The 20,281-nt window shown below is 41.3% G+C and overlaps 1 protein-coding gene across 1 annotated transcript in view; it reads right to left on the reverse strand.

Moving 5' to 3' along the window:
• The window catches only part of ENPP6 (ectonucleotide pyrophosphatase/phosphodiesterase 6), a 105,907-nt gene that overhangs the window by 51,518 nt on the left and 34,108 nt on the right, over positions 1 to 20,281 (reverse strand). Inside the window, exon 2 of the mRNA XM_032869882.1 lies at positions 1,911 to 2,090. Within this exon, the coding sequence (XP_032725773.1) occupies positions 1,911 to 2,090 (180 nt within the window). The remainder of the gene's footprint in view (positions 1 to 1,910; positions 2,091 to 20,281) is intronic.

Here is a 20,281-nt window from a genome sequence, read left to right on the forward strand (position 1 = left end):
CAAAAAGCTCAAGTTCCAAGACATAGGAAATCAAATTCACCAGCTACCATGGAAGCTGACCCTTACAGAACTGGGCCAACTTGTGTCTTGATGGTCCTTAGATTTGTCTAAGGTGGTCCCTAAGTCAGAGTGTCCAATCTGTTCCTTCTCCTAGGCCCATGCACATGGGCCCTTGTACTTGTTAATAATGATTTCTGGGGCGCCTGGATGGCTCAGTGGGTTAAAGCCTCTGCCTTTGGCTCAGGTCGTGATCCCAAGGTCCTGGGATCCAGCCCCGAATCGGGCTCTCTGCTCAGTAGGGAGCCTGCTTCCTCCTCTCTCTCTGCCTGCCTCTCTGCCTACTTGTGATCTCTGTCTGTCAAATAAATAAATAAAATCTTTAAAAAAAATAAAAAATAAAATAAAAAAATAATGATTTCTGAGAATGAACTCAAAGTGTATTTTTTGGCTTGAGACCTCATCACATTGGGCTGATCCATAAGCCTCGCTCCTCTAGCAAGTCCGGTTAGCTTGGCCAGTACACGGACTTCTTTTCTTAATCTCATGTCCGGCCCAGAAAAGTTGAGTCTCCATTTAAGGTAACGAAGTCCCCTTAAAACCTTCCCTTGCTTGAAAGCTTCTCATGTCAGCTGAGGTAGCTGCTATGAGCAGAACCCCAGGTATCTTCTGAAGAAACTCCAGTCCTCTCTTTGAAAGTCCACCTGCCAGCAGAGCCAGCCTGGGTCTAATTGTTCTTCTGCCCAGTTTCTGTTTTATGCAGCCTGCTCCGGCCTTCGTGGGCTCACCTATGGATGCTAGTCTCTGCTCTGTGGCAGTTTTCCGGGCACTTACCCCAGCATGGCTGTGGGTCTGTTTTCCAGGGTCTCCATCTGTCTGTGTTCCGTGCTCCTCCAAGAGCTGGCATGGCCTTGAGTGCCCTGAGCAGCTCTCCACACGACCGCCTCCACCCAGCATCCTCCAAACTCCTGCTGAAGGCCCACGCCCTCAGTGTGGGCCATCTGTGATTCAGCCTCAGCTTACTCATCCTTCTCTCTGTTCTTCCCGACCCCACCTACCACTGTCCCCCACAACCCACCGTGCTCCCACAACTCTATCAGGCTGCTGCTGTCCTCCAACCCAGGCCAGTGAGCTTCCCCAGCTGCCTCTCCCCGTTAATCCCTTCATTTCTCCCAGGCCTCCCCTGATGTCTTCTTTCATCATGGCAATCAGCAGTATTACACCAAAAAGCGTCTACAGCCATGTACATCGGGAAGTCAAATTACCCACTTACCTAAAGAATGAATCTCACCAATGGGAAGACAATTGTAAATGGATTATTTTGTTAGCACTGAAACCTCTCATCCTTAGTGCAAGATTTTAACTGCCAAGATGAGAATATTCTGAAGACTTCTCACAGCAGCCAGGGTAGTTTGCATGATGACTTACCTCATTGCAGTAAGTAAAGTAATTTAGTTTCTCATTGATCTCTGATGTACGGGAGGAATATTAATACAAGGAGACTTCATTTAATGCAGCACCAAAAAGTTGTAAGTGCTTTGAATTGTCTTTTCAACATTGCAGGGGAGCTCAAAATGTATAGAAACAGTATGCCAAATTCTTTTGTAAAGCAGAGAAGCAACACATAATTTACCTCTTTTGACTATCCAAAATTTTGCACATGAAGAAGCGTGATCTACTACAACAATGTTGCCGAACCAAGGAAATCAGGAAATAGCATTGTGTCTGGTCAGATATTAGCTCAAAACAAAAGTTTAGAAAACATGCCCATAAGACATATTTCTTGTAAGGCTCCCACTTTTCAAACTCTGGCTTGGTCTTTGAACATGACAACTACATCATTTGTCTTAAAACACTCCATGGTGTTTGAGATTTGGAAGGCTGGAGGGACCTGGGTGTCAACACACACTCACCTGGCCAGTAGTACATGTAGACCTTCCTTTTGGCCTTGGTCAGAGTGACCCACAGAGGTTCTGATCCATTCCACCACAGAGGCATCAGGCTGTCTCTGTTGACACCAATGTCAAATGACTTGTTGGTGGTGGGGTCCCACATGTAGTTCCCAATCATCTGGTGGACCTCACAATGGCGGCCTACATTAATGAGAACACAAGGCCGTCAGTTCATTGTTCTGGTCTTTACATTCTTCATCTTTTTATAAAAGCCATTTTCTCTTTTCTGTTTATAAAAGCCACTCGTGCACAGTTAGGAAATACAGAACAGCATGAAGACTCACTTTTGATTTTTTTCTAAATCATAGAGGTTTCTTCTCTCTTAGATTGTACCACAAAGACAAATGAGAAGTCTAATAATTGGTTGAGGATGGGGTCATTTTGTGTGAAGTTAATTTCCCATCCTATTTTAAGTTATACTGAAGACGTAGTGCACAAAATTTGACCCATTGTTCATGGCTTGAAATCTAAATGTGAATCCATACGGAAATTGTAGCTTCCCATGGGGCTGGGTTGAGATCTTCACCCCAGAGCACCCCTTTGAAACCTCCTCCCACAAAGTCATGAATCTAGATGCTGTGGAGTTTATTCCCTTGTTTTCCTGGATAAGAGGAGTTATCGCTTCAGTGCAGAACAATGATAGAATTTACGACATTTGGAACAGAATGGTGAAAAATAGATTCAACTTTGAAAAACAAAGCAAGGAAACAGCCCTCCAAATGGAGTGTTACATAGAAATGAGGATTGCTTCTGTTGGGCACAGCTTAGTCCCAGAAGAGAAGCCAGAAGTGAAAGACGCAAGCGCTTGGACTCTTTTGAAACGTTAGGCTTAAATTATTTATTTTGGAGCAATCTGCTACATCTTTAAAGTAAAAATAACACAAACATTGGCAAGTGCATCAAAAATTGCTGCAATTTTCGTGAGCGTCATTTGGCATCAGGATGAAACACGCTTCACTGGGCTCACTAACTAGGCTTCATCAAAGTGGCTTTTTTGGGGTTTGTTTGCTGTTCTTCTTTCTTCTTGAGCACCTCTACCCTACCTCAACACACACAACAGATTCATTTTTAAACAAAACCAAAGAGAAACCATAAAAATGCATTTTTGAAAATTGGGAGACCCAAAATATGATAAAGGAAAAACCTTTTATTTCATCATAGGAACCCAGGCCTTCCACAAATCAGGCTTTGAACTTAAAGCCCAGAGATCCAAACAAAATAATGTTTTACCCAAGGATGCAGAGTTAGTTTTTGGACCCTGACCACAGCTTTCACGTGTGGACTGATAACATTAAAAAATAAAATAAAAAACTTTGAGCAATTTCTCCAATAGTTAAGGCATTTAGTTATATTTATTTATTCCTTCAACTAACATGTATTCAATAGCTCCTATGGGCTCCACATTGTGATAGGCGTAGAGATTCAAAATCAATACATGTTGTCCCCATCCTCAAGGGCCTTGTAATGTAATACTCAACAGAGTTTCTTCCTTGGGCTGAGGCTAAGAAGGGGACCAGGATGCCACCTTAACTTGAGACTTGGAGGTATTCTCATCCACTCTTTTGAGGATAACTCCTAGTATGTTCTAACTCACTAAAAGTAAGAGCATCCTTCTTATTGATTGATTATGTTTGGTTGGTTTTTTTTTTTTTTAGCATATCAGAGTTTAATAGTATCAAGGTGATCCTCTCTTGAGTAATATTTCTTACCTATACAGCATCCTGTATCGAAGACATTTTTAATTATCCTACTAATGCTCACCCTTTTCACAAGGCAAGATAATCATGGTAATATTCACTGGGAAATGTGTCCTTTTTGGTCTTTTCTACCGTCCTCCTAAGGGCAGAGGTATCTCATCTGGAGCTGGTGTCACAGACTGACAAGGGTGCAAAATTGGAATGGGGTGTGGAAAAAAGCATTACCAAAGTCAGTACACCAAGACGTTTCTAGACGAATCACAGGGAAGGCCTGGAAGGGCTAGGATAATGGGGAGAGACACCAAGTGGAGGGGTACAGGGAATTTCTGTTTTTACCTGAAAATGTTTTGACTATTTTAGAAGAAATGCCTGAAACTCAATCTAAAGCAGGGGCCTCATGTGATCCAGTTTCCACAAGGTGCTACTTTCAAGGAAGAATGAAGCAACTGAAAATAATTTTTAAAGTACTTATAAATTGTGTATCTCGGAAATCCCACAATATCATTTGATAAAATGTTTCTCTTCTTTTCAACCCTCACACTCAACCGTCTAGACCCTTGAGGGTGCAAACTATCTCACCCTCTTTTGTTCTCTAGCTAAAAATTATAAGGAGCTTCCTGTGCATTGTAGAGCTGTCTTATGACTGGATTGTGGGAGGTGTGTTTGTGTGTGTGTGAGAGAGAGAGAGAGAAGAGAACATTCTTCCAGAGAATTTCTGTTAAATTAAATTCTCCATCTCTTTTTTGGAAATATCCATAGAGCCTCACTGAGGAGAGACAGGATCTATATGTGCAGTTAACACAGAGTTCTGGCATATTTTAAAGTTTCAAATGATGAAATCTTGTTTCCTGTGGTTATCTGAGTCCCTTGGCTTTTTTTGTGATGGATCTTCTCGCCTCCCCATTACGTAAGATGTAGCATTAGCCTTGATCCTCCCTTTACACACCGGCTGAATCCGTGGTGCCCACTGACTCAAGTGAGCTCTGATAACTTTAATTATGGCATTCTTTGGGAAGAATTTTTAAGACGAGGACCCAAGGGTGGCTTTGGTTTCTGCTCCCATCTAGCACACTGATTGGTCTAGCCCAGAGTGGCTCATCCATTCTCTCTCTCTCTCTCTCACTTTTTAAGGTTTTATTTATTTATTTGACAGAGAGAGAGAGAGAGAGATCACAAGTGGACAGAGAGGCAGGCAGAGAGAGAGGGGGAAGCAGGCTCCCTGCTGAGTGGAGAACCCGATGTGGGGCTCGATCCCAGGACCTTGAGATCATGACCTGAGCCGAAGGCAGTGGCTTAACCCACTGAGCCACCCAGGTGCCCCGGCTCATCCATTCTAAAGGAAACACAGATGTATGGAGATCAACACTTCTCCAAAGGCTGGAAGTGATATACTTCCTGCTCACTTCCTATAAATAAATGGTACCTAAAGAAGATCCTGGGACCAGTGGTTCTCTCTATTGGAGTTAAAGGGTTTCCAAGTGTTGACTGGAGCTCTTTCAACAAGACTAACCTCAGACCCCTGTTTAGAAAGTAGGTTTTATTCTTTTGGTAGTTTGGGGCCTTTAAAATGGGAGGGTGTATTCTTCAAAGGCTTAATCATAGATGCTGCGCTGGTCTCCAGGGGCATCCCTTTGTTCTGGGAAGCATTGCCTTTCTCGGAAGCCAGCAGGAGGATGTATGTTCCCCATCTCATGTCTGCTCTGAATCTTCTCTCCCAGATGAGCTGATTTCTTTCCACAAATATATTAAGGCTGGCAGCCTGTGCTTATAACAGTCTGAGTCCGCTCTTACTCAAGCTGGTTTCCTTACCTACTCTGTCTCTCTCTTGCTCTTTCATTTTTATTGCCTGGGCAAAAGCGGTGACTGTAAGAACAGAACAAAACACAATGTACTGGCTTCTGCAGCCCACAAGCTCTCATCTCCATATTTCTGCCTGACCCATATCTATTTTTATACATCTGCAACTCTTCTTGGTTTTCCTCTGGTTTGGGCTTTCCAAACAGAGCTTTGCTCAAAGTTTGATTATTTGGACCCTTTCCTCAAGACTTCAACAGGAACTTTCCTGACACGGACCCAAACCACAAATCTTGGGTGGTTTTCAGGTATGATATAAAGAAGGCCTACTTCTGTTCATGCCCTCCTCCAAACCAGGTGGGACTTTAAAATTTGTTCCAGAAGGTGTAGCACTCACTCTGAAAATGGGGACAGCTCCTGGTACAAAATTTCCAAACACAGTTGAATGTTTGTCTCTTTTTCCCTCCTGAAGAGTTTATAAATTTGTTAACACAAATTGTGGCAATCAACCTGATACTTGAAGGACTTGTGGACATTTTTTAAAAATGAGTGTCAGGGGTAGAATTTAGTGATTCATCAGTTGCATACAACACCCAGTGCTCATTCCATCAGAAGCCCTCTAAAGGATTTGTGGATCCTTGAAGCCCATCCATAGATGCCCTTCAGTTTAGGAGCTATTGCACTTGACTAGGGGCTGCTAGTGGCTTCAGGCCAGTGGCAAGTTCAGGGGCTACTGCCTGCCTTTCTCAGAAGAAGCTCATGGAATAGTTTCCACACCTAGAACGACTGTAATGAAAGGAGAAGGATAGGAAACCTTCATTCTTTATCCCCCAAAGTCTTTGTCAAGTGTGTTCTGAGGTAATGACCATCACCAGAAGCTTCTTAGCAAATACCCATAATCCTTTGCATCTGTTATGTCTCTAAACATCTCAGAAATGGCTGGCCTTCACATCAAATGAAATGACTGCACATCTGTCTATTTTATCTGTAACTCATGGACATCTATAAATTTGCTGTTACCTAGTCTTCAATCAGTCTTAATTTTTTCTCATTGTTTTCAAACAGTAAATGTTACTTCCTTTTATAGTTCTTCATTTCATTTATTCTTTTTTTTTTTCATTCACTCAATGTGTATTTATCAAATGTTTATACGCCAGGCATTTAAAGATCACAAGCTATGATCCCTCTCTTTGAAGTGCTCACAGCTTGGTAGGGGCAACACTGTGGTATAATAGTTAAGGGGGCAGGTCTTAGAGGCAGACTGCACAGATGTAAATCCAAGCTCTACTATTTACTCTCTGCATGACCTTGCACAAGTAGCTTAGACTCTGTAAAGCATCAATTTTCTCATCAGAGTAATAAGGATAATTATTATATAATTATTAATATATAATATATATATTAATAATTATATAATAATTATTGTGATATATACATATGGATATGCAGTTCTCCCTTTGCATGGTAGTGTAGGACCATAAAAATGACCAAGCACAAAAATAAAGAGAAATAAAACCCAGTATATCACTAAAGAAAGTCAACAAACCCTGAGAGAAGAAAGGAACAGAGAAGAACTACAGAAATAACCATAAAACAAGGAACAAGATGGTAATAAATACATACCTGTCAATAATTACTTTGAATGTAAATGTACTAAATGCTCCAATCAAAAGACAAGGGGAGACAAAATGGACAAAAAAGCAAGACCCATCTGTTTGCTTCCTACAAGATACTCATTTCAAGACACACTGAAAGTGAAAGTGATGGAAAAACATTTAACATGCAAAGGGAAGTGAAGAGAAAACTGAGGAAGCAATACTTATTTCAGACAAAATAGACTTTAAAACAACGACTGTAACAAGAGACAAAGAAGGACACTAATCATAAGGGAACAATCGAACTAGAAGATATAACAATTGTAAATATTTATGCATCCAACATGGGAACACCCAAATACATAAAGCAACTAATAACAAACATAGAGAAAGTAATTGACAGTAATACAATAATAGTAGGGGACTTTAACACCCCACTTATATCAATACTTAGATCATCCAAACAGAATCAACAAGGAAACAGTGGCTTTGAATGACATATTGGACCAGATGGATCTAACAGATATATTCAGAACATTACATCCTAAAACAGAAGAATACACATTCTTTTCAAGTGCACATGGAACATTCTCCAGAATAGATCACATATTAGGCTACAAAACAAGTCTCAACCAATTACAAAGTCATAAATGAATCTTTTCCAACCACAATGCTATGAAACTAGAAACCGACAAAGAGAAAAAATCTGTAAAGACCACAAACACATGGAAGTTAAAGAACATGCTACTAAACAATGAATGGGTCAACCAAGAAATCAAAAAGGAAATTAAAAAAAAAAAAACATGGAGATGAATGAAAATGAAAATGCATGGTCTAAAAGCCCTGGGATGCAGCAAAAGCTGTTCTAAGAGTGAAGTTTATAGCAATACAGAGCTACCTTAAGAACAAGAAAAATCTCAAGTAAACAACCTAATCTTACACCTAAAGGAGTTAGAAAAAGAAGAACAAATAAAATCCAAATCCAGCAGAAGAAAATAATAAAGATTAAGCAGAAATAGATGAAATAGACACTAAAAAGTCAATAGAATGGATTGATGAAGCCAGGAGAAGGTTCTTTAAAAAGATCAACAAAATTTGATAAACCTTTAGCCAGACTCATCAAAAAAGGGTGGGGACACTCAAATAAACAAAATCCAAAATGAAAGAGGAAAACTAAACCACACCACAGAACTGGACCCCAAGTGTGAAAATGTGAATAAGTAAAAATCCTATATCCATGTACCTCTATTACGTGAGATAAAAATAAAACTTCACAACAAGTAAAAAAAAAAAAAAAAGGATTATAAGAGAATATCCTGAAAAATTATATGCCAAGAGATTGGACAATCTAGAAGAAATGGATGAATTCCTAAAAACATATAACCTCCCAAAACTGAATCAAGAAGAAAGTGAACATTTGAAAAGACAAATTACTAGAAAGGAAATTGAATCAGTATACAAAAAACTCCAAAAAACAAAAGTCCTAAACCAGACAGCTTCAGAAATGAATTCTACTAAACATTTAAAAAAGAGTTAATAATACCTATTATTCTCAAACTATTCCAAAAAAAATAGAAGAGGAAGGAAAGCTTCTCAATTCATTCCATGAGGCCAGCATTATTCTGACACCAAAACCAGATAAAGACACTACAAAAAAAGAGAACTATAGGCCAGTATCTCTGGTGAACACAGATGCAAAAATCCTCAAAAAATATTAGCAAACTGAATCCAACAATACATTAAAAAAAATTATTCACCACTATCAGGTTATATTTACTCCCAGGATGCAAATGTGGTCCAATATTTGCAAATCAATCAACATGATACATCACATTAATAAAAGAAAGGATAAGAACCATATGATCCTTTAAATATATACAGAAAATACATTAGACAAAGTACAACATCCATTCATGATAAAAAGCCTCAACAAAATATGTTTGGAAGTAATGTATCTCAACATAATAAAGACCATATATGAAAAAGCCACAGCTTACAACACACTCAATGGTAAAACACTAAGAACGTTTCCCCTAAGGTCAGGAACAAGACAAGGATGTCCACTCTCATCACTTTTATTCAACATAATACTGGAAATCCTAGCCACAACAATCAGACAACAAAAAGAAATAAAAGGCATCCAAATTGGTAAGAAAAGGGTACCTGGGTGGCTCAGTTGGTTAAGCATCTGCCTTCGGGTCAGGTAATGATCCTGGAGTCCAGGACTGAGCCCTCCATCAGGCTCTCTGCTCAGCAGGGAGTCTACATCTCCCTTTGCCTCACCCCCACTCCTCTTCTCACTCTTCCCCCATCTCTCTCAAATAAATAAATAAATAAATAAATAAATAAATAAATAAATCTTTAAAAAAAATTGGTAAGGAAGAAGTGAAACTTTCAATATTTGCAGATGACAAAAAAAAAACCCTAAAATCCCTAGAAAACCCTAAAGACTCCACCAAGAAATATTAGAACTGGTAAATGAATTCAGTAAGGTCACAGGATACAAAATCAATATATAAATCCATTGCATTTCTATATACCAATAATGAAGTAGCATAATGAAGAGTTAAGAAAATAATCCCATTTACAATTGCACCCAAAATAATAAAATACCTAGGAATAAACTTAAGCTAAGAGGTCTGAGAACTATAAAACAGGGATGAAAGAAATTGAAGATGACATAAACAAATGGAAAGATATCCCATGCTCATGGATTGAAAGGACAAATTTTATTAAATTGTCCATACTACCCAAAGCATTCTAAATATTTAATGCTATCCCTATTAAAATATCAACAACATTTCTCACAGAACAAGAACAAACAATCCTAAGATTTGTATGGAACCACACAAAGACCCTGAATAATGAAAGCAATCTTGAAAAAGGAGAACAAAACTGGAGGTCTCACATTCCCAGATTTCAAGAGATAGTACAAAGCTGAGTAATCAAGATAGTATGGTACTGGCACAGAAACAGACAGAGATCAAAGGAACAGAATAAAGAGCTTATAAATAAACCTACGATTATATGGTCAATTATTCTTCGACAAAAGAGGAAAGAATATGCCATGGGAAAAAGATAGTCTCTTCTACAAAGAGGTGTTGGGAAAATTGAACAGCTATATGCAAAAGAATGAAAGTGGACCACTTTCTTACACCATACACAGAATTAACTCAAAATAGATTAAAGACCCAAATAAATAAAATAAAACCATAAAAATCCTAGAAGAGGGGCACCTGGGAGGCTCAGTGGGTTAAAGCCTCTGCCATCAGCTCAGGTCATGATCCCAGAGTCCTGGGATTGAGCCCTGCATCTGGCTCTCTGCTCAGTGGAGAGCCTGTTCCTCCACTCTCTCTCTCTGTCTACTTGTGATCTCTGTCTGTCAAATTAATAAATAAAATCTTCAAAAAAAAAATCCTAGAAGACAGCACAGGCAGTAATTTCTTTGACATAGGCCATAGCAACATTTTTCTAGATATGTTTCCTGAAGCAAGGGAAACAAAAGCAAAAATAAATTATTGGGACTACATCAAAATGAAAAGCTTTTGCACGATGAGGGAAACAATCAACAAAATGAAGTCAAACTACTGTATGAGAGAAGATCTGTGCAAAGGACATATCCGATAAAGGGTTAATATCCAAATGTACAAAGAACTTCTACAACTCAACACCAAAAAGACAAATAATTTAATTTAAAAATGGGCAGAAGACATGGACATACATTTCTCCAAAGAAGACATACAGATAGCCAACACACATGAAAAGATGTTCAATATCACTCATCATCAAGGAAATGCAAATCAAAACAACAATGAAATATCACCTCACATCTGTCAGAATGGCTGAAATAAAAAAGACGAGACAATATGTGTTGGTGAGGGTGTGGAGAAAAAAGAATCCTCGTGCACTGTTGGTGGGATGTAAACTGGGGCAGCCGCTGTGGAAAACAGTATGGAGGTTCCTCCAAAAATTAAAAATAGAACCACCATATGATCCAGTAATTCCACTACTGGGTACTTACCCCCCAAACTATGAAAGCACCAGTTCAAAGGGATATATGCACTCCTGTTTATTGGAGCATAATTTACAATAGCCAAACTACGAAAGCAGCCCAAGTGTTTATCAATTGATGAATGGATAAAGAAGATGTGGTATATACATATACAATGGAATATTACTCAGCCATAAAAAAGCATGAAATCTTGACTTTTGCAACAACATGGATGGATTTAGAGGGTATACTGCTAAGAGAAATAAGTCAATCAGAGAAAGACAAATACCATATGATTTCATTTGTATACGGAATTTAAGAAACAAAACAAAGAAAAAAAGAGACAAAAAACTACTCTTAACTATGGAGAACAAACAGATAGTTATGGAGGTGAAACAGGGATAGGGATTGAAGCACACTTATGATGAGCACTGAGTAATATCTAGAACTGTTGAATATTGTACACCTGAAACTAATAGAATGCTGTATGTAAACGATCCTGGAATTAAGTTTTTTAAAAAATGACCATGCAATCTGAAACCAGGCAAAACTATCCTAATAATCAGAGGGAAAAATTAAAATTCTTCCATGGCTTTTAGTATTTTTGTCAAAATATTAAAAGTTCTCTTACTGGAAGTAATAATGATATAGAGAAATGAAGAAATTAGTAAAATTAATACTTATTAGTACACTATAATTTAAAACATTAGCAATATTGACAAAGAGTCTTATTTCTTTGTAAAAATAAAACTTATCACACTGGTTTGAACAGTGCTCGCCTTCTTCTTCCCAAGATAAAACACAATACAAGTGAGCATATTTTCCTTGTCTTAGCAAACTGTCCTACCCTTTCTAAGTTTGGATCAGCTTCAAACATTTTATCCTTTGTGCTTTCAGTATCATGAAATATCTCTGAGAATTCTTTTAATATGAAGATGCTCGCTGCTCTCACTTTAGAACATCTTCTTCCTTGTCATCACAAATGCTTCCTTCATTTATGTCAATAAGTTCACCTTTGCTAAGTTCCTCTGGCTGCACAGTGACAGTGTCTGATGACACCTGGCATCAACATCCTCCCGATCAACTATTTCCTCTAAGAGCCCACTTACTTTGGGTTCAGCTCCTGCAAAGGTATTTGCACAAAGCAGTACATTTCTGCCACGTCCTACTTCTAGACTCTTTTTTAAATGTTTAGTAGAATTCATCTCTGAAGCTGTCTGGTTTAGGACTTTTGTTTTTTGGGAGTTTGTTGTATACTGATTCAATTTCCTTGCTAGTAATTTGTCTTTTCAAATGTTCACTTTCTTCTTGATTCAGTTTTGGGAGGTTATATGTTTTTAGGAATTCATCCATTTCTTCTAGATTGTCCAATCTCTTGGCATATAATTTTTCAGGATATTCTCTTGTAATCCTTTGTATGTCTGTGGTGTGGTTTAGTTTTCCTCTTTCATTTTGGATTTTGTTTATTTGAGTCCCCCCACCCTTTTTTGATGAGTCTGGCTATAGGTTTATCAAATTTTGTTGATCTTTTTAAAGAACCTTCTCCTGGTTTCATCGATCCATTCTATTGGCTTTTTGGTGTCTATTTCATCTACTTCTGCTTCTACGAGGCGTGGATGTTTTCAGCTGCGTGTTTAGGTCATATTTCTTCCAAAACTTAGCTAAAGAACCTGCATGATCTCCCACTGTAATGCCATAGCTTGGTCAACAGCCTGTCTAAGAAAATAGGCTTTGAAGAGTTGAATAGCACCTTGATCTATTTGCTAGATTACTGAAGATGTTTTTGTAATAAAAAGCACATGTTCCCACCTTTGTTCAAGTGTTGAAGAGAATTAGGGTGACCTGGAGCAGCATTATCCAGCAGCAGGGTGCATTCTAGTTAAATTACGTGGGTTTATCGCTGGGAGGTGGGGAAGCAACACAATTACATGTTTTGCTGTCTGTGCCTGAACTAAGTAACATGTGCAACAACCAATTACTAACAGACCTTGAAAGAAGTGATGCGATTGGTCACTGATCGTGATACACATTTGTTATTTACAAAGTGGTCTGTGGACTGAGGAGCCAGCAGTGAATTATACTTTATGCTACAATAGCTACAATTAAGGTTGCCATATTTATTTTAGTTAATATGGAGTGGCAACCGAAGTTAGAATCCTGTTGCTGGAGAACTGGTATTATTTAACTCAACTGTGGTAACTGGATCTTGTGCTTCCTCAAACTGAACAGAGTGAGGAGTATGTTTGCATATACACAGACATATGTGCAAGCACATACGCACATACACATACATATATATATATATATACACACACACACACACACATATACATAGCACATAGTAAGCACTGTTAACATTCACGTTTATTGCTATTATTAGGGTGGAGAATCACAGAAACAAATATAATCTAGAGATCAGCTGCAAATGCTTTTCTCTTGTGCTCTCCACTTGAATGGTTGCAACCCTATTTCCACCAAGATTCTTGCAAATTCCCACATCATTGGAGACACCTTCTCTTCTACACTCTTGCTTCCATTATACATGGCATCCCAGAAATGAAGCTCAGTCATTTATTACATTGTATGACATTTCTACGAAGAACCACCCCCCCAACAAAATATTCCTCCTTGGCCCCTCACTGTAAAGGTCCCAGCCTTGTCCATCTCACTGATTCACCTCCTGTCCATTATCTGCTCCACGGCACCTACCAGCCAAATTTCTCTCCAGACCTCAGTGTTTTCAAAAGCAATTCAGTCCTCCAGAACTCCTGCTCAACTCGCGAATTTGCATACTCATTAGCTCGTAGAATGCTGGAAAAAAGGAAGGAAGGGAGAAAGGAAAGAGGAGGAAAAAGAAAAAGTGTTTCTTTAAACAGAAGCCACCCACTTTAGAAGGCCATTGTCGTTAGAGTTGCCAGGTTTATTTTAGGGGGAAAAAAAGAGAGAGAAGGAAAAAGACAAAGATGAATAATTCTCAGTTAAATTTGAATTTCAGATAACAATGAATTTTTTCCTCTATAAGTGTGTCCCATTTTCCATGGAACGTACTTCTGCTAAAATATTATTTGTTGGAAAAAAAATATTATTTGTTGTTTATCTCAAATTCAAAAGTGGCCGGGCACCCTGTATTTTACCTGACAGCTCTCATTGTCAGGCTGAGGAACGCCCTCTCTGTTGCTCTCTCATAGGAACGGTGAAGCACGAGAAGCAGGCTAGGAGGGACATAGGGAGCCCATGAGGAATGCAGAGTGAGGGGAGGCCAACTCCACCTGCAAGAGTCAGGGAGATCCTCTAGAGGAGCTGGGAATTGAAAGCTAAGGAGGGCTTTTCAGGCACAAAGAGTACTGCACACAGAGGTGAGGGCAAGCACAAAATGAAGAAGAGATGAGAGGGAGGGGAATTTCTTGTTCAGGTAAAACAGAGTTCCACTTTCCGTCACTCATCGTTCACTTCCCTTAAAGGGCAAGAAGCTCTTAACGGTATGTTGTGCTGGTACAATTCAAGGTGGTCATGGCCTGATGGGGTCAAGGTCCTGGCACAGTAAACAGATGGTACAGCTTCCCAAGAGGCGCGATTTACAAAGCGGTGGCCAGGGTTTGGGGGAACCAACAAGAGATGGCGAAGCAACCCAAGGTTAGTGTGGCAGAGGGCCAGCACCCCTCCCCCACCGCACTGAGGCTCCAGAGCAAGCGGAGGAGTGCGGCCAGCGCTGAGCGAGGGAGTCAGGACCGGTCTCCCGAATTCAATCTCTTCCCCATGGCCAGCTGAGGCCATCCAGGAGGTCAGCCTCCCAGAGCTCCGGGAGGGCGAGGGGAGGTAGAGAAGGGCAAACAGATAAATAGAGAAGACCCGGCAAAAAAGAAAACCATAAGCCAGAGATTTTTCAAGAAAATCACATTGACCTCAGAAGTGGAGGGAACAGCTGGGGGCCTCCAGGTCTACCTAATCGTCTACCTGTACATTCAGAGGCAAGGACTAACTCTCTGCATTATGTACACATAAGGTATGAAAGGGTTGAGTACTTGCCCAAGGTCACAGTGCTAACAAGTGGTGCACAGGGTACAGGGGCAAAGAGAACAAAAGCAACTTGAACTCTGATCCCTTGTCTTTCAGTGTAATGTTCTTTTGCTCTTCATTTTTCATGACTACAGTAGAGTTAATGGTCATATTTGTATTCCGGAACACACATTTATGCTAATCTCAAGAGGAGACCTCTTGGCTTTTTTTTTTTTTTTAAACCATTTGCTTGTGTCTGTAAATACACCTGCAAAAAACAACCACGTAGCCTATTGGATCACTGAACACTCAGGTTCCACAGCCAATGAGGAACCAGGAGAGGGATTTCTCTATTCTACAAAAGCTTTCTTAACTCTGATGTATAACCACTCTTACAAAGTAATACGAATCTTTAATTTCTAAAGTCATTCGTTGTGTTTTTCTGGGGTCCACCGGTGTTTCCATTGGATGAATGGGGCTGTGTCTAATCAATATTAGAACAGCTCATTGGAAAGGGAGAAATGAAGTTGCACGTTAGGCCCATCAGTTTAGTTGAAACATGGTGGTGTAAATACAGGTTCTAAAATACTGATGAGCATCTGGGAAATGATTGTTCTAGAACACATTTTCACCCAGGGGCAGCCCTCAAGAGGCTGAGGCCAGAGTTGCAGACAAGCCTCTGGGGCCACCTGCTGGAAATCAGTGTCACAATCATATATGATGGGCACACTGGGACAGGCTGTCCACCCCTGGAGATGACGGCTACCGTGGAGAGATGGCGGGCATGTGGCCAGACACACCAGGGTCTAGGCTAAGGGGTCTCCCCTTCTCTAGCTGTGGGAATTGAGGTTAATCCTTACCTTCCCAGAGCCTCATTTTTTTTTCCATCTCCAAAATGGGAATAATAGTACTTTCCAGGCAGGACAGTGCCTGCTGTGTTTCAAGTACTGTTCTCAGTTCATATGTTATAGGTTGAGTTGTGTCCTCCCAAAACAGATATGTTCGAGGCTTAACCCTCGTACCTCAAAATGGAACCTTATCTAGAAACTGGGTCTTTAGAGAGGATAATCAAATTAAAATTGAAGTCATTAGGGTTGGCCCTAATTTAATATAACTGATGTCCTTATAAAAGGGGAGATTTGGACACAGAGAGAGACACACGCCGAGGGAAGATGCTGTGAAGACAGGGGGAGAAGACGGCTGTCTATAAGCCAAAGGGCACCGAGAGCTACCAGAAGCTAGAAGAGGCACGGAAGGATACTCCCTCGGAGCTGTTAAATGGGGTGGGACCCTGCCGACACCCTGATTTCTGAAACTGGCATCCAGTAAGTGTGCGCTGATTTATTGTAACAGCTCTCAGAAACTAACGTAGCCCTCAACGCTGACAGCAACTCAGGGGATAGGTACTATTGTTAGCCCACTTTATAGATGAAGTAACTGAGGCCCAGAGAGGTGACGTTCCTGAAGTCTCTCAGCAGCATGTTTGGTGGAGCCAGGACTCAACTCAGGAGCCTGGGGCCGGAGGCCTTGCCCTTCCCCGGGATGATCCGCTAACGCTAGCTGGCCAGGGCAGACACCGGCCCACCAGTGCAGCCCCAGCACTCAGCGGGCCCCGAGGGAGGCTGCTGCTGCCGCTGCTGTGCGTGCTATCACGCAACCTGGAATGCTGCCCCCTCAAGGACGAGATGGCCTCGGGGGACCGGCTCTGTCCAGGAAGAAAGCGGCAGGAAGTACTTCAACCGGGGCAATGCACGGGTGGGCTAGAGGCTGAGTTAGACTCACTCAGGATGTCTTACCACCTGAAGGCCAAAGGTGTGAACCAATCTGACAGGTAATAATAAGCTTAGTAATAAGACCGATCAACTTAGTAATAAGACTCGTTCTTGGCCACCTCGTATGGATCTGGAATTAGGTGCTTTCTGCTTCCATCTTCGTATCCAACGTAAGTCCAAGAGATGCGTACTGTTATCCTCATTTGCAGGTGGAGAACTAAGGCTCAAAATGGCAACACAGCTGGTAAGAAGGCAGAGCCCCAATTCAAAAGCCAGATCCCACTGATTCGGTGCCCTCGTGTCCCCCAGCATCCACTCCCCTCCAGCCACCAGGCTGCTGATCAGCCCATCAGGACTTGCTCATCTCAAGAGAAATTGCCTCATAACCCAGGGTTGCTTCTGAGACTCTCACCAAGGTAACCGCATGGAGGGGCGCAGATCTCCAGAAAGCCAGACCCTTTGATCTTTTACAATTGACTATCGTGCACAGACATTACCATAAATTTCTCTAAAGAAGGGAATGCTGCCAGACAAGGGATACTAACGAAGCAGATAGAGATCATACATTCTGTCTTCCTCTGGAAAAAGTCCAGTTGTAAAAAGAGAGGCTCCCAAAGGTCTGAAATCTGGGGGTCTCAAGTTAATGGGTGCATTTAAAGACTGAGTATATACACAACACCTCAAATTGATGTGGCTCCAAGAAGTAACCATATTCCTGAATCAGAGCCAGGCAACCGAGAATGTTCTAAGTCAGACTTTGTACTGCTAACCCCTCTCAGCACTTCTTGAGCATTTGGAAGCTCTAAAGGTGAGTTTAGACCCTATTTCGATGGGTGAACTTTCGAAGGACTATTTGATACCCAAGACGCTTCAAAGAATTAAGAATGTCTTGCTCAAGGCACCTAACTTACAAGTTGACATTGGTTTTAAGGATCACCTCTCTTGGGAAATACATCTTATTTTCTTAACTTGTTCAAAGACAGAATTTGGTATGTTCAAGAAGGGGCTTCAAATGAAACATGCACGGTCAAGTTGAAAGAAAATCTCAAAACTTGCACGTCTCTGAATGCAACTACTGATCTATGTGCCAGACACAGTCATGATTAGAGTCTGAGTCACAGATATTGCAAGACCGAGATAACAGGCTTTGATTATAGTGTGAAGTGTAGGGAATGCAACAGAAATAACCCCAAATGTTAAAAAGGAGAGCTAGTTTTATTAGAGACATTCACACTTGTAGTTTTGAGGTCACTGGACTAAAAGAAAAAAAAATGTACGGTTTTATTTTTCCGGTATGCACTAGATGGGTGCAATTATTTAACAACGGAGCACAGGAGAAGAAACAAAAATTATTTTCCTGCGTAAGGACAAAAATGTAAGTTTTGGAGATTTTATTTAACACTTTTTATTTTTGGAAAGCTAATATTTTTTAATCAAAGCTCAAAGAAATTCCCAAATAATTTAATCTGTCCTCACCTCTATGCACAAGAGGTGTTAGAAACAAGCCTGAACTAATTATTGCATTAAGATGGAATCTCTTTTGAGAGACACATTCCCATTTTTCTGAGTACTTATAGGGACTTCTAGAGATGGAAGGTATTTGAAGGGAGAAACTTCTTATGCTGCATACCCGAGTGAAATTCAGCCAGTACCTCTATCCCGAAGTGAAAAAGCCTCCATCCCCTCCATCTCCCCCCCGCCCCGCAATGAACTGCCCTCCTCTCCCCCAGTGATATAAGCTTGGCCACATTCCTCACACCACTTGGGGTAGTTACTTGGGCATAAAACAGGCTCCAGCCCCCTCCCATCCTGTCTGCCTGCCAAGTGTTTACATTCTCTTCTCTCACCCAGGACAGCAGCTCTTGCCAGAGCAGGGGGAGGGGCAGGGGGTGGTTCTAGTTCTCCGGTTGTCCCACCTGTGGCTGGGGGAGGGGTGGGGGGCAAGGATGGAGAGTTCAACTCAGTAAAAAAAAGAAAAAGAAAAAAGAAAGGCACATGTAGATCTTGGATCCAACCCACATTCTCCAAGCCGGCTTTTCCATTGGTGTAGAATCTGGGATGACCGATGGGTGATCTCCAACAACAGAGACCAGATATCAAAATATTATTGGATCAACCATTAATTCCAGAAACTGATAAAAAATCATCAAATGCAGCTGTTCAGGAGTATGAGGTAAACAGCAACGTCAATGGCTCAATCTAGTGTGGGCCAACCAATCTATAAAAATGAAAACCATTCCACCCCACCCCTGCCTTTTTTTGGGGGGGGTGGAGGTAGGAACCAAATGGAAGAAAACTAACTTTTTTTTTTCCCAAGATTATTTATTTATTTATTTGACAGACAGAGATCACAAGTAGGCAGAGAGGCAGGCAGAGAGGAGGGGGGAAGCAGGCTCCCTGCTGAGCAGAGAGCCCGAATGGGGGCTTGATCCCAGGACCCTGGGATCATGACCTGAGCTGAAGGCAGAGGCTTAACCCACTGAGCCACCCAAGCGCCCCAAGAAAACTAACTTTTGTCAGTGTGATTAGTTTTGTTGGTCGTTGCTAGAATGTGTGAGGTATGATGCTGGCCTGTCCAAGTTCACTATACACTGGGCCAGGTGTGACCGTGGAGAAGTGAGACCGGCTTCCCAAGTCATGGGAGGAAGAAACAGTTCAGGTCACCATTGTAGCCACGGTTCATCTGCTCCGATCAATGAGCACCAGCGATCAGCACGTAAATGGACAGTTTCAGAGCTGACACTCCACCTCACCTAATGATTTATATATATAATTCTCCTTGGGTGCTCTTAGCATACATAAAACCTGTCGAAAGAAAATCTGCCTTGCAGATGAAAGAGTAACTCAAATGAGCAATTCATCACTTGGCTTGGTGTGAGAAGTATCTTTTTGATGTCCTGATAGTTTCCCAGTCCAAGGAGTCCACACTGCTGGAACAGAGGAGCTTTTTGAGTTAAAAATAGCAGCTCAGGCAGGATGAGAACAGGCAGGAACTGAGGACCTGTGAGAAGCACGTGGCCTAGGGCATGGTGTGCTGGAGCCCAACAGACTGAAGTCGGGATCCTACCCCGGCCGTGGGAGCTCACACAAGTCATTTAACCTCAAGGAGCCTTCATTTCCTCATCTGAAAAATGGAGGTAATCATACTTTCTCACAGAGTTAAATAACGGCAATGGCTAGAACGTTAGCACACAGTAGGCACACAGCAGGCACTTGGTGGGTGCACAGCATTACCTAAAGCCCCCTGCAAAGGGCCGTGCCCAGCATGCCGGTGTCAGGGGCTTCTAGGGCGGGATGCGGGTGGGCCGCCTATCTCCTACTTCGTGTTTGCACAACACGGTCAGAGGCAGACTCTCAAATCCTTGAAGGAATATAAAAGAAGCATTGCCACATATGTGCCTTGCTCAGGAAAGTCTGGGAGGCCTGAATCCCACATTCAGAACCTAACCAAGGGCCCAGGAGGGCTGAGAAAACGGCTCCCCTGTGC

The sequence above is a fragment of the Lontra canadensis genome, unplaced genomic scaffold (genome assembly GCF_010015895.1).
Source record: "Lontra canadensis isolate GAN:19392208 unplaced genomic scaffold, GSC_riverotter_1.0 scaffold39, whole genome shotgun sequence".
NCBI classification, from domain to species: domain Eukaryota; kingdom Metazoa; phylum Chordata; class Mammalia; order Carnivora; family Mustelidae; genus Lontra; species Lontra canadensis.